Source organism: Lynx canadensis, chromosome C1 (genome assembly GCF_007474595.2).
Source record: "Lynx canadensis isolate LIC74 chromosome C1, mLynCan4.pri.v2, whole genome shotgun sequence".
Lineage (NCBI taxonomy): Eukaryota > Metazoa > Chordata > Mammalia > Carnivora > Felidae > Lynx > Lynx canadensis.
Genome location: NC_044310.1, coordinates 84,008,608 through 84,023,386, shown reverse-complemented (window position 1 = coordinate 84,023,386; position 14,779 = coordinate 84,008,608). Strand labels below are relative to the sequence as shown.

At 35.2% G+C, this 14,779-nt stretch overlaps 1 protein-coding gene across 2 annotated transcripts in view; it reads left to right on the top strand.

Annotated features, from left to right (window-relative positions):
• Window positions 1-14,779, top strand: part of PLPPR5 (phospholipid phosphatase related 5) — a 124,130-nt gene that overhangs the window by 93,537 nt on the left and 15,814 nt on the right. The window contains exon 5 of one of the 2 annotated variants that reach the window (XM_030327381.1): window positions 620-739. In XM_030327381.1, the coding sequence (XP_030183241.1) occupies window positions 620-739 (120 nt within the window). Of the gene's footprint in view, window positions 1-619; window positions 755-14,779 lie in introns of both variants that reach the window. The other variant, XM_030327380.1, reaches the window with a different exon arrangement.

Genomic DNA, 14,779 nt, shown 5'->3' with positions numbered 1-14,779 from the left:
TCTGATTTAGTTCAAATGCTGTCACCTGTCTGGTATAATCAGTTGAAACAAGGGTCAATTTCCTTTATGTAAAAGGTCTTCTATTTCCCTGGTAGCCCCGGTAAGCTATTGTTAAAATGCCAAGTATACATGGGATACAATAATAGACAATAAACTAGGTTAATTAAAGGGATGCTACTAAATTAGAAAGTGCCAATTGTAAAAGGTTTATTATGAATGTAATGATCTTGAAGCATTGGAAATAATTAGCATTTAAATTAAGTTGTAGGTTAGCCACATTAGGAAAGGTTAGCTTGCTATGAATTTTTATAAGGCTATGATGTTATTTATGGATTGATTTGAGCATTGACTATAACCTAATTTAATGAAAATTTTGGAATAATAAAATTGTCATTATTAACTGAGCTGCACATTAATTTTGAAATTTTCTTGAACACATTTTCACTGGAATAAGTATTAAAATTTACGCAAGATAAATATGGATGTAAAGTTATATATGCAATATTTAAGTAATTTTAATATTTTATTACCATGATTAGATATATTAAGCTACTCAAAAGGGTCATAGTCACCAGGAGTGTGGCTTTGTTTCAACTATATTTTTTTCCTGAAATTTTAGGTTGTGTGTGTGGTAAATAACTTCAAAGGAAGACAACCAGAAAATGAACATCTCCACATGGATAACCTGGCACAGATGCCAATGATCAGCATTCCTCGCGTAGAAAGTCCTTTGGAAAAGGTAACATCTGTACAGGTGATTCATAATTTAAATTCTCAAATGTGATTGTTATCTAGAGCAAATGAATAATCATTCCTACGAGTTCCTGCACAGTCATTTTTGATTTACTGAAACAAATTTAGAGTCTAATGTGGTATTTAGCAAGAGTTTAGTCACTGAAGACATCATCTTAGAAGAATGCATATCACATTGAAAATATTTCTTTGAATACCACATGCTAAGAGCTGAGTATACATGGAATATGTTCTGTACTTTGCCATAACTTTGAGATAAGGAACAGTGTGCAATGGTCTCATACAGGGGGAAATTACAAGATATTTTTATTTGAGAATACATGCATTTTTTTTAAATATATTTCATTCTTTCCAGGCTCTATTTATGTGAGAAACTGCTTAGTATAATGCCTAGGACATAACAGTGCTCAATGAATTTTGTTGAATCTCATTATAGAAAGGTCTGGTCTCATTATAGAAAGGTCTAATGACAGGAAAACACCGATCAGGCCCTTCCTAATCAGGGAGGTACTGAAGGAAAGATTGGGAAGGATGGAGCCAGACCAGGCTGCTCTTTGAATGGCAAGTCAAGGCTTCATTAGACATGACAATGAACACAGAAGCCAAATAGTTAACAAAAATTTTTCTTGAGACTTTTTCTTGAGACTAATCTTGTGAACTAGAGAGGGTAATATTTCTTAAATGAGGATGCAGTTATGTACATTGGTAATTGGTTAAAAGATCGCTCCGAGGGTTACTAAAAGTCACCTCATCCCTGTCCATCTCCACATTTTGATCAATACATTAGATGAAGAGATCAATTACATGCTAATCAGGAGCTTAGATGGTGTCAATCAGCGAGGGATAATTAATACATCAGTTGAAAGAATAAAAGAGAGACTAGATGCAATTAACAACTAGAAATAAAGCACATGTTTTGTATTTGGATTTAAAAAGAAGTTCATGTAGGGTAGGGTACATCTAGGTTAGCTGCACAAACAAAAACAGGCTCAGAGGGTATTGTAGGTTACCATTCAGCATGTGTCAACCCCATGTTATTGCTGCCAAGTTATATGATCTTACGTTCCATTTAGGGAAAATAATATCCTGAATGAGAGCATTAATAGTTTGCTGTGCTCAGACTAACTTGGAATACTGAATACTGCCCTTGGTGGCATAGTTTTAGTAGTCGGTACTCAGATATTTGTTAAATGAGCAAATGAATGTGCCCAAGATGGTGGTGCGTGGTGGTGGTGGTGCATGGACTCAAAGTCAGGCTTCCTTATGAAAGCCTGTGGAAGGAGTAGAACATGATTAGAGAAAAAGAGAACTCATGGAAGATGCAGTAACTTTCCGTATATATCTGAAGGACTACTGTATGGCAGAGGGATGTGATTTGTTCTTCTGGGGCCTCAGAGGTCACAATTAGGTTGAAAGAAAAGAAAGTGTAAGAAGACAAATAATGTCAAGAAAGAAGGAAAAACTTTCTAAAAATGGAATGGCTTCCTTAAGAGCAACGAAATTTCCTTTTATTATAAGGATCCAAGAACAGTTAAATAATCACTTGTCCATCATACTATGGAGGGAATTCAAGCATCACAGTGAGGATAGAGGTTTTGGATCATCATTATAATAATAATAATAATAATTACCGTTTAATTATCATTCATCATGTGTCAGGTACTATGCAGATTGCTTATGTAAATTCAACAAATATACTCCTATGCTCTGCAAATACAACTTCATTCCTTACAACAATTTTATTTTTTTTTGATAAAGTTTTTTTTTTAATATATGAAAATTATTGTCAAACCTTACAACAATTTTAAAGCTGGGTGTCATTATAGTGGCAAATGCTAATAGTCCAAAGAAGACCTCCTCCCCTTCTTTCTTTTAGTAACTGAATTCCCCAATCCAATTTTAGCTACATCCACCACTGCCCAGCCATAGTCTGTATTTCCCAGCTACCATTGCAGTCAGACGTGACCGTGCAGCTAAGTTTAGAACAGTGGGATGTAAGCAGAAGTGGTAAGCACAGCCTCTGGTTCGTGGCTTGAAGATTGTCTCTGTCTCTTCTCCCTCTTCTCATCAAGTGGAAAAGGTAGTGACTGGAAGTAATCTTTAACTTTTTTAAATGACCGATCCATTTTGACAGTGTAGGTTCCTGGCTGAGCTCATGAAACAGTTCACATACACCCTCTAGATGGTTCTGAAAAAGAAATAAACTTCTTTCCTTTCTGAACCATTGGATTGCTTTCATCTCTTTTGCACAGTGGCTTAGCTGATGCCATATGACAATAAATGTCTCCATTGTAGAGTTACGGAAACTGAACTCCCAACTAGTTAAGCAGTTTGTAAAAGTCCACATCATTGATGAGCAACAAAACTATACAGTGTGACATTTCAAGATACATGTATTGTACAAAATTAGATCTTTTTTAGCTCAAGAAATAAAGATAGAAAGCAGCAGAATTTAGGAAGAAATATTAGACATATTTGGAAGACAAAGGTCTGGGTAACAATTAGTGTTCATTTTATATACCTCAGAAGTTAACTTGAACATTAATTACTATCTTCTGTTGTTTAACATATTTATTTGTATAAGGATTCTTTGGTAGCCTCCTAGCATTGCCTAATATTCTGATACACCATTACATCCTTCTATATATACAGTATATATTATATACATATGTGTATATATATATATATATATAATTCCTGTTGTTGAATTTATGCAAATTGATTTTCATTTATAGTGATTTTTAAAATATGAAAGCAAAAATATTCTACTAGAATCTATGGATTTCAAGATATCCGTGTTTATTAACTTACTTCTTTCATTCAGTTTTTGTTTGTTTATGACAAACTCATGTGCTCTGTTTTTACCTTGGTAGTTAGGGAACAAAGATGATTTGAATCTGATTCAGTTCTCCCCTTTGCCCACCGAAGTGCACTGTCACATGCCTTGCTGAGCTCCGACTCTGCTCCCCACTCTATTCCCCGTTTGCAGGCAGAATGCTGTGTGCACAGGGCAGGGTCTACTCCTGCGACACACAGATCACACACAGGAAGATCATGAATCAAGGTGCTGGGGACACATCTCAGGCTTCCCTGTGGAGCTCTGCTGCTAAGAGGACATGTATTTGTGCTCATCAGCTGGAAAGGGAGGAAGGCCATCACTTAAGGAAGCCCACAATGTTTCTCTTTCTTTTATGATAAGGAGTACTTGGAGTAAATATATTGCTTTTCATCATAGCTCACGATGGGAAACAAGTGAATGCAAAATTCTTCCCAATAGTTTGATCTTAGGAATTGATAGTTGGAGGGTGGCATTAGGTTCTTAAAGCTGGCCCTTTGAGGAGAGAAAGGGAGTCCAGTATTAAAGTTCCAATTGCAGGCACGCCAGTCGTTTAAGCACTGTTACGCCAAGCTGTCATTTTCTGCTTGTCATTTTGTGCGGGGAAGGCAAAGGGTTTCTTTCCTTTAGAAGTTGTGTACTTATATAACCTCTTATGTTCAAAGTACATGTTTGATAAACTGTAAGCTACAGAGTAATTACAGCATGCCAGCATTCTTTATTTTTATGCCAGCGATTTATCCCTTAATTATAGGGAGTTTGTCATATAGTTAATTACCACAGTTTATGAGAAAAGTCATGATTTTTCTGAAAGCTAAGTAAATCTGAACATTCATTACATTTGGTTTTATGAAAAGAATTAATCATCTATGGAAGCTGGCCCATCATATCTCATAGTCCAGTAGATTTTTAAGTTGCCAATAACTTCATTACCGCTGTTTATAATAGCAAATCATAAAAGTCTAACTGTGTATCAGCCGTGAATGATTAAATCAATGTTGGTACATCCTGCAGTGGAATCTGGTGCATTATAATGCGGTGTTTCAGCTCACAGGTTCTGGAGGTAGACTAGCTGGGAATTTGGGACAATTTTGACCTTGGGCAGCTTATTCAAATACTCTGTGATTCAGTGTTCTCATTCCTCAAATGGTCATTGTGAGAGTTGAGCAAGCTTATAGTAAAGCACTGAGAACAGTGTCTGGAACCTGTAAAGCCCTTAACCATTGCCAGTGATAATTATTATTACCATTTAGCAGTTGAAATGGATAAGGTAAATCAAGATGTGGAAAGTTTTCTGATACATATTGTAAAGTTTATTTTTTAAGTTGATATATATAAAATGCGTGTTATAAAATGTGTGTGTGTGTATAATGAAGCCAGTTATGCAAATTACCACACAAGATAATTTCTTTCTAGTAGGATCATTTATTTCTAGAAAAGAGCACATAGATGAGAGAGAGAGAGAAAAAGAGAGAGACTAGTTACCAACCTGAGAGCAATGCTTAAACCTAAGGAGGCAACTGAGAGAGTGGATCTGATTTCTTCTCTTTCTTTGCCTTCCTTCCTTCCCTTCCTTCCTGCCTCCCTCCCTCCTTCCCTTTCTCCCTTCCTTCCTTTCCTTTTTCATTTGTTTTCTCTTTCTTTTTCTTTCTGTAATGAATAATTGTGTAACAAAAGCAATTACAACTTTTAAAAATTATCCAGTTTTCTTAAGCTGCTCTAAGGAGGTTCTGGTCATGCTTCCTCAGATTGACTACCACTGTGTTCAGATTTACCAAAGTCCCTTGGAAAGATTCCCTCAGAGCAATTTAAATCCTGTGCTCCTTCCTCATGACTCACATGATCCTTTTTAAAGTGTTTGGTTTATTTTTATCTGCTGAATTGGGCATGGAGGCCTTGGTTGTGGCTCAGATGCCTTTGTGCCCTCATGCCCAGGGTCCCGCTTCCTTTGGCACACCTGCAGCCAGCCATCCCCATTTCAGATACTGTATGTCCTGAGAAACCGCACACAAGCCCTGTGCATATGCCTTCTATTTATGGGATCCACAAATTCACACCCCACCAAGGCCCCAGAAAACCAACTTTGTTCATAGGTTGCACCACCCTTTCCTTTCAGACTCATCCTTTTCTGGCTCCTTCTTTGAGGGCCCATGCATCTCAAACAAAAGCCTCAGTGGTGCTGGCTTCAGGATGTCTCCAAATACATGAAGATGTTCTTAATTACTCTTGGGAGTCCAAGAACCAAAAGTCTGACTCTCCTTCTAGGAAGTGGAGATGGAAACATTTACATATTCATTATCTTTAGTTCCTTATTTTAGCAAGAACAAAGAATTAACATCTTAATAGCTGTGTTACTAGGAAAAACTAGATAGAGTAAAATTTTAGTCATTTCTACTAAATATCGTATAAATCGATCCAGTTTGAAGGATGTCACCAAAGGGCAATTAAAATGTTTCTTTGTCAATAAAGAAGCTCAATATTGCAGAATTGGCTAAAATCCTATAGAATCCCAGTAATACCCCAAAATTTCAAAGAGTAAAGATGAGAGATAAGAGCAATCTCTGAGAGAAGGAGGAGTCTATTCTATTTAAAGCATAATTCAGCACCTTGAACCAACACCATTTTGAGACTGGATGAGCAAATAGGCAAATACACAACAAAAGAAAGTCTTCAGGCAAGAAGATTTCCCTCTGGTCAAGCTTCTCATTAATATTGGTTCATGGCAAATGAAGGAGTACTTTTCCTCAACTGAACGGGTGCTATAACTAGGGGGGAGAGTTGTCTTTATTTAAAAAAACCAAAAAGCTAGCTCCAATACTTCACCATCTACTTAGAGTAGAGGTTAGGCTGAAGTGACTAGCAATAGTTCTGATGGTCCAACAACCATGAGAATGAAACTGTATAGGAATAAAGTGATAATCCTATAGTCTCAACTTTTTCTACCATTTCACTCATCAAATCACCAAAATTCTATTATAAAACTACACCCTCCATCTTTTCAGCTCGAGATCTAAGGTAAGGATTCCTTGACTATTTGTGGAACAATCTGGGGATAGCTAAATCTATTGTTCTTCCAGTATAAATAATCAGGACAATTACTTAAATCCTTTATATGATATCATGACATAGATGAGAAAGATAGACACATTTTACGAGTTAGAATATGTTTTTGAAAAAAATTACAAAAAATTTAACTAAATTCATTATTAATAGTATTTTCTTCCAATGTCAAGGAAATTAAAGAAAATATGTGAAATGAGAGATGAAAGGTAGGTGACACAATGGCGCAATTAGGAAACTAATGTAAGAAAACAAATAACATTATGACAGGATGGAAACCAATAGTAGAAACCATAAAGAACAAAATCCACACTGGAGAAAGACTTATCAGTATATTAAGGACAGGTTTCAGCATATGTAGTAAAAGAACAAGAATATAAAATTGACCAGAGAAAAGATAACAGATACAGAAGACCTGCTACAGAAATCTAACATGAATCATTGTAGTTCCAGAAGAAAAGGACAAATAGAAGTATAGCAATATTCAGAGATATATATCAAGGAGACTTTTCCTTCAAATAAATACCTTCAGTCTAGAAGAGTTAACTAGATACAAGGTAAAATTAAAATATATACTAAAAGTTAGATTGTATTTCTCAGTGAAATTTTTGTATTTCATTACTGAAGAAAGAGTCCTATAGATTATGTGGGAGATGTTATTATTATTCCCAATTATTAACTACCCCCTTCCTTAGGCAGAGTATCCTTCCTGCTCCAATTATCTAGGATTTGGTCAATAACATCTGAATGAACCTGATTTATACCCCATTAGTCAGAAACCTGTAGAGACATCAAGAGTTTTGTCAACTTTGTTGCTTCTGGGCCTCTTTCCAGGAAAAGTTCATTTTCCTGATAGGGGCTGTTCCTTTAGCCTGGATCCTAAAACGGGAAGACAAGGGAAGCAGAAGGGTACCCAGCCAGCAACCTGGAGCAGATCTATAGAACCTGCCCACCAACATGTGGTATGAGGGAGAAATACATATTTGTTGTTGAAGCTACTGAGCTCTTGAGGTTTTAATATAGTATACCTAGTGAAAACTAACACACACACACCAAGGCAGAAAAAGTTGGTTACCTACCAAAGTCTGACAGCACACTGGGCTCAGACTTCTCTCTCTATAATAGTAGATGCCAGAATAGAAAGGAGTAGGAGTACTGTTTTCGGAGTTTTCAAAGAAAAAGTTTGTGATGTCAGAATTCTGTTCCCACCCAGGGGTGCCTGGGTGGCTCAGTCAGTTAAGCATCCAACTTTGGCTTGAGTCATGATCTCATAGTTCGTGGGTTCGAGCCCCATGTCAGGCTCTGTGCTTATAGGTCAGAGCCTGGAACCTGCTTCGGATTCTGTGTCTCCCTCTCTCTCTGCCCCTTCCTCCATCATGCTCTGCCTCCGTCTCAAAAATAAGTAAAACATAAGAAAAATTTAAAAAAAAGAATTCTATTCCCACCCAAAAGGTCATTTAAGTATTAAGACAACCATAAAATATCAGATATGTAAGAATTCAGAAATTATATTACTCATGAAAAGTTACCAGAAGGTTTTTTACCAGTTAACTGAGCAGCACACCAATATCTAGAGCTCTCAAGTTGGAAAAGTCATTATAGGAGTGAATGGGCAAAAAGAATGGAAACCATTTACATAATTAATTAGAATTCACTATAGTAAATATAGTAACATAGAGAAAATTATAATTTTTAAACAGAAAATATATTTAAAAAGAAAATAATATAACAATGACAAGATGAGATATAGAAATCCTAGATGTCAACAAAAGTAAAATTATGATAATTTCCAGCTTTTATGAAGGAGGGACTCAGCATCAATCTTTTGTTCTTGACATTGCTACCTAGAAAAATATAGATTCAGGCATTTTTAAAAGTAGAAGTTATCAAAAGTAATGAAAAACACCCTATAAAATGCCAGTAACAAAGTGTAAAATATCAGCAACATATGTGTTAAAAGGTTAATGTCTGTAATATATGAAACATCCTAATTGAAAAATGGGCAAAGTTTATAAATATGCAATTATTAGAGATCAAATACAAATGGGAATTAAATATATGGAAAAGTATTCTCTGTCACCTTTTTCTCCTTTTTTCCCCTTTTTTCTTCTTTCATTGAAGTATAATAGACCTATAACATTATATTAGATTCAGGTATACAACATAATGATTTGATATTTGTGTATATCCCAAAATGATTACCACAATGAGTTAACATCTGTCACCATAGAGTTACTAATATTTTTTTCTTATGATGAAGACATTATTTATAGTCACAATGCTGCACATTGTTCCCATGACTTATAACTTATAACTAGAAGTTTGTAGCTTTTGACTCCCTTCACCCATTTTGCCCGTGCACCACTCCTTGCCTCTGGTAATTACTGACCTGTTCTCTGTATCTATGAGTTTTGTTTTTGTTTTTTTTTTTAGACTCCATGTATAAGAGAGATCATATGGTATTTGTCTTTTTCTGTAAACTTATTAACAGTGTGCCCTCAAGGTCCATCCATATTGTTGAAAATGGCAAGATTTCTTTCTTCTTTACGTTTAAATAATAGTCTGTTGTGTATAAACTTACCACATCTTCTTTATCCATTCACCTATCAATGATCACTTTGTAAATAATGCTGCAGTGAATATGGGAGTGCATATATATTTTCAAGTTAGTGTTTTCACTTCCTTCAGATAAACACCCAGAAGTGGAGTTGCTGGATCATACCATAGTTCAATTTTTAACTTTTTGAGGAAACATCATAGAATTTACATTCCCGTAAGCAGTGCACAAGAGTTCTCTTTTCTTAACATCCTTGCCAACACTTGTTATTTCTTGTCTTTTTGATAATAGCCATTCTAACATGTGTCAGGTGATAGTTTCTTATGGTTAATTAGATTTTCCCAGACAATTAGTGATGTCGAGCATCTTTTCATGTACCCGTTGGCTATCTGTATATATTCTTTACAAAAATAACATTCATATTTTCTGCCCATTTTTTAATCAGATTGTTTGTGATCTTTGCTGTTGAGTTGTATGAGTTTATATATTTTGGATATTAACCTTTTATCTGATATATGACTTGCAAGTATCTTCTCCCATTGAGTTAGAGGTTAGCTGTGGGCTTGTCACATCCGGACTTTATTATATTGAGATACATTCCCTCTATACCTATTTGCTGAGAGTTTTTATCATAAATGGATGTTGAATTTTGCCAAATGCTTTTTCTATATCTATTGAGATGATCATATTATTTTTTATCTTTCAATTTATTAATGTGGTGTGTCACATTCATTGATTTGTGGATGTTGAACAATCCTTGCATCCCTGGAATAAATCCAACTTGATTGTACTGAATTGTCCTTTGAATGTGTTGTTAAATTTGCGAAGATTTTACTGAGGATTTTTGCATCTATATTCATCAGGGATATTGAGCTATAATTTTCTTTTCCTGTAGTATCCTTTTCTGATTTTGGTATCAGGGTGTAAGGCTGGCCTTGTGAAATAAGTTTGAGTGTTCTTCCCTCTTCTGTTTTTTTGGACTTTGAGAAGAATTGGTATTAATTCTTTTTAAAATGTTTGGTAGAATTCACCAGTGAAGCTTTCTAGTCCTAGACTTTTGTTTCGGGGGAGGTTTTTAATTACTGGTTTAATCTCTTACTAGTAAGATTTTGTTTCTTCATGATTCAATCTTGGGAGACAGTGTGTTTCTAGGAATTTATCCACTTCCTCTAGGTTGTTATTTATTGATATATAATTGTTCGCAGGAGTCACTTATGATCCATTTTATTTTTGTGGTATCAGTTATAACATCTCTTTCACTTCTGGTTTTATTTATTTGAGTCCTCTCCTTTTTTTTTCTTGATGAGTCTAGCTAAAGATTTGTTATCTTTTCAAAGTTCTGTCACTTGTGATGAAAATTCATGAAGAGTCTTTTATGGGATGCTTATGAAGTTGGTTCTCACCCTGTAAGCAATGGGGAGCCATTAAGGAATTTAAGAAAGGAAATGCCATGCTTAGAATGGAGAATGAATTAAATAAGAGCAACACTGAGCAAAACAAAAACCAATCTGGGAGGTTATTGTACAAATCCAGATAAATTATTAAGATGACATAGACTGGATCTCAGGACAGCCATGTCATCTCATTTTGACTGACCAGGCATCATTTGGCAACGTCTGTTTTCAGTCAGATGCTGATTCTGATCAGAGGAGTTGCCTTTAGTCTGTTCAGGCTGCTATAACAAAGTGCCGTAGACCAATGGACTAATCAACAACAGAAATTTATTTCTCAAAGTTGTGGTAGCTGGAAATTCCAAGAGCAAGATGTCAGCGAACTCAGTGGCCCATTTCCAGTGTCCCATATGGCAGAAGGAGTCCCTTTTGTAAGGGCACTAATCCCATTCATGAGGGCCCCGCTCTCATGACCTACTCACCCCCAAAGACAGCACTTCCACTTACCACCACATTGGGTTTCACCATTGAATTTGGGGAGGACACAAGCATTGCCTATAGCACGGGTTATCTAACTATCCCAATGATTCACAGTGGAAAAGGGCTAACTGCTAGCCAGGCGTCACTAAGAAAACTGTCCCCCTACTGTCACCCCCAGAAACATGCTGACCTGTCATTTGTGACATTTGCCTGTCTTCTCAGAGATTTCTCTTATTTATAATGAATGAATAAGGAGTAGATTGGCATTCCTTCCAAGGATCTTCCTGGGTCAGGCTGCATTCATCATAGTAGCAAAGCTCTGAGCCCTTTTGTCTTTTACCTCTCTCTTTCCCTCTGCTTTTCTCATAGCAAAATGCTGGCATTCAGATTTGTGTAGGCAAGCACATGAAAATAATAATGTGTGCATATGCATTATTGATTTTAACTGATGCTATACAGACAATCTAAGGAGAGGAATACTTTAGCAAAAGAACAAAAATATTTTTAAATAAATATGAAGATAGATGGGATTTGATAGAAAAGGGTATATTTCTAATAGATCTAAGAATTCATGTCTACATAGTTTTATTAAGGCAGTTAGACAAGCCACGATAATCACTTATATCTAATTTGGGATAATTTCTAGAGTTAACTTAGTGAATATAACCTGGTATAAAGGATGCTTTTTGAGAAAATAATTTCTATCTAAACCTAGGCATTATTTTTTCTTAGAGTATATGATCTAATCAAGTGGATCAAAAGGAATTCCCTTTTGCCAACGACACAAAAGGAAAGATAACTATAGGGGTAATTTACAAGATTACAGTTTTGCCTTGTAGGTAAAGGGCTTTTCACCAACCTGTACTACCCAAGAAATTCATACTATAAAAGCACACTGTAACAGAAGCTTCACTTGAACAGAAGTGGTTAGCAGTGGTGACAGTTCCAAACATCTAGAAATGTCATAATGAGTGGATATTATTACAGGTAGAAATTACCATGTTTAATTCCTATGGCTATCTCAAAGGGAAATAATATGGATAGGAAAACCCTAAGGGAATTCACAATGACCCAGAGAAGCATATGCATTGACCTTTACATTTACTGTTTTGCAGATAATAAAATCACAAGGGTCGAGGAGAGCCTGACTTGAATTTTAGGCAGAATGGGAGTGGGGGACAGATGGGAAGCCAGGCTTCTACAGCTGGAAATTTTGAGTTTGAAGCCTGGTGTGGCCACATAATAACTAGGCAGGATAAAACAAATTACTCCTCCTTACCTGAACAATTGGTACAATAATGATTCCCTTTTAGGGTAACTGTTGGAATTAACAGATCACAAATAAACTTCTTGGCACATTGTGGGTGGTTAACACAAATTAGTTCCCCTGCAACAGTGATTCCCTTAATTGGATTTTCATCTTTTCTCAGACTAAGAAACCCCTATAGGTGTATTTCACGGACTTAAAAGTTTATACAGATTGTCTATGTCATACATAGCACATGTGGCAGAAAATATTATAGCTTAAAATGTTGCATCTATTAGTGTCATAGCAAATAGCCAAACAATCCTGTGGTTTCTTGCCAAGACAGATATGATTATACATTACCGTGCTCTCTGTGATAAATTCCTTCGAGGTTTCAGAATGCTATGCATGAATAACTATGGCAATCTAATTTAGGATTTAGTTGCTTTTCTATAATGCAAATCTTTGTTTTACAGAACTGCTGAACTGTAGTATAAATGTTACATAAGACCTTGTCAAAACAACTTTATTAGTGATTAGATATTGGAACAGTTAAACTAAATATATTCATATTTTAGGCATTTCTTCCTCAATCTAAGCTTTGAGCACTCATGAAAAATATTTGAAGTAAATGAGTGTTTGCATGCTGTACTCTGTCCTCATTTGTTAAGTTTAATTTGCTTTAAAAAAAAAAGCCAATTGAGGATGGAAATTCCATCAGGCATCAACATTTTAGGTCAGAAAAACTAGCATATTCTGTTATTACTTTGCCTTTGTCATTTTTCCTATTTGTGCTTCCGTATATTATTTTTTTCCACACTATTAATAAATACTAATACATTACACAAAGAATAAAAGCCAGATTTTTTTCAGTTATATAAATGGCCTTTTATAAAAGCATCTTTTCAGTAAATTACTTTTGAATATAAACATGCTTCCTCATCTCATTTGTGTGAATGAATATAAAGTTGATGACTGCATTTTTAAATTAAATGATTCCTATAGTCATCAGTTAAGGAGAGACTAAAACATGATGGATCAAAAAATCATTCTGGACACACACAGTTATACATGGGAAACTGCTCCCATCCATTCATTCCCCTCTTCTCTCAGATTCATTCCTGTATGGTGGTCTGTCCTAGAGATATTTATGGAGGCCTTCAAAATGGAGCAGGAGTGCCATGACATTATGAAAGTTTTTTTGTACAGAAAAATGTAAAATGTTATTTTGCTAAAACCAGGAAAATAAATAATGAACTCATTCACAGTCTTATGAAACAACCATAATTTTTTGTTGTTTCTGTTAAAGAAGCAAGTAATTTGTATATATTGTTTAAAATGTGAAAGTCTGGGCAAGCAAGACAAAAGTGGGTAACAGTATCCATATACTAATCACAATGATCACTGGAAACGTTTTCTAAAAGTAGCCTTGATGACCCCATCCATAAGTGTATGTGTGGATTTGTGGATAGTATAGGATCTCCCTGGATGTTCTTTTCTGTAGCCTGGTTTTGCTTGCACAACCAGTATGTCATAGATATAGTTAGAGTCAATAAATATAATACTCATATCAGCCTAATAGTAAAAGCTAATCTTAAGGGGAGCCTAATTTGTGCCTGCAAAGAACTTCACATGTAAACATCATTTTAGTTTTTATAGAAACCATTTGAGTATATCTTATTTTTCTCTATTTTACAGAGAAAAGAGACATAGAAAGGTTAAGTTGCCCAAGGTCACACACCTAGTCTGTGTTCTGAAACAAGAATACAGAATTGTATCTTCAACTTTCCATTTCCAAATATGTTTCACTTCAGAGCTAAAACTCATAATCACTATGCTATACAATATCATACAATTACATTGAAAAAGTTCTAATTCATACAAACTAACCATTACCTTTGTTAGGCATGGAGAATTCTTTCCACTTCCAATTTCCCATAATTATAAACAGTACTAGGGTAAACATCTCTACAACAGATATCTTGGCAGTTGCCATTAATAATTTATTAAAGATATATTCATAGAGTCAGAAATGCTGGAAAAGCAAGGATGAGTACTCTTCAGGCTATTGGTTTGACTCATATCTTTATGTCCTCTCCAACAATGGAGAATATTATTTGTAATAATCTTTACCAATCTTATAGGTCAAAAATATATGAAGTACTTCATTTAATTTGTATCTTTTAAATATCCTCCCATATATTTATTTGATATTTTTCCTTTGAAACAAACATTGAAGCAGTAATTGAAGAATTGACAAACCAAACTCTAGATACCACTTGGCCTTTAGACTTAATTCACAATGTAGCTAATGGTCTCAATATATTCCCCCCCCCACCACTGGGGTTTATTAAAGGCATACTTTACATTCTATAAAATTCTCTTTTTTAGCATACAGTTTTATGAGTTTTGTCAAGTGCATGCCATTGTATAATCACCACCATAATCAAGTTATA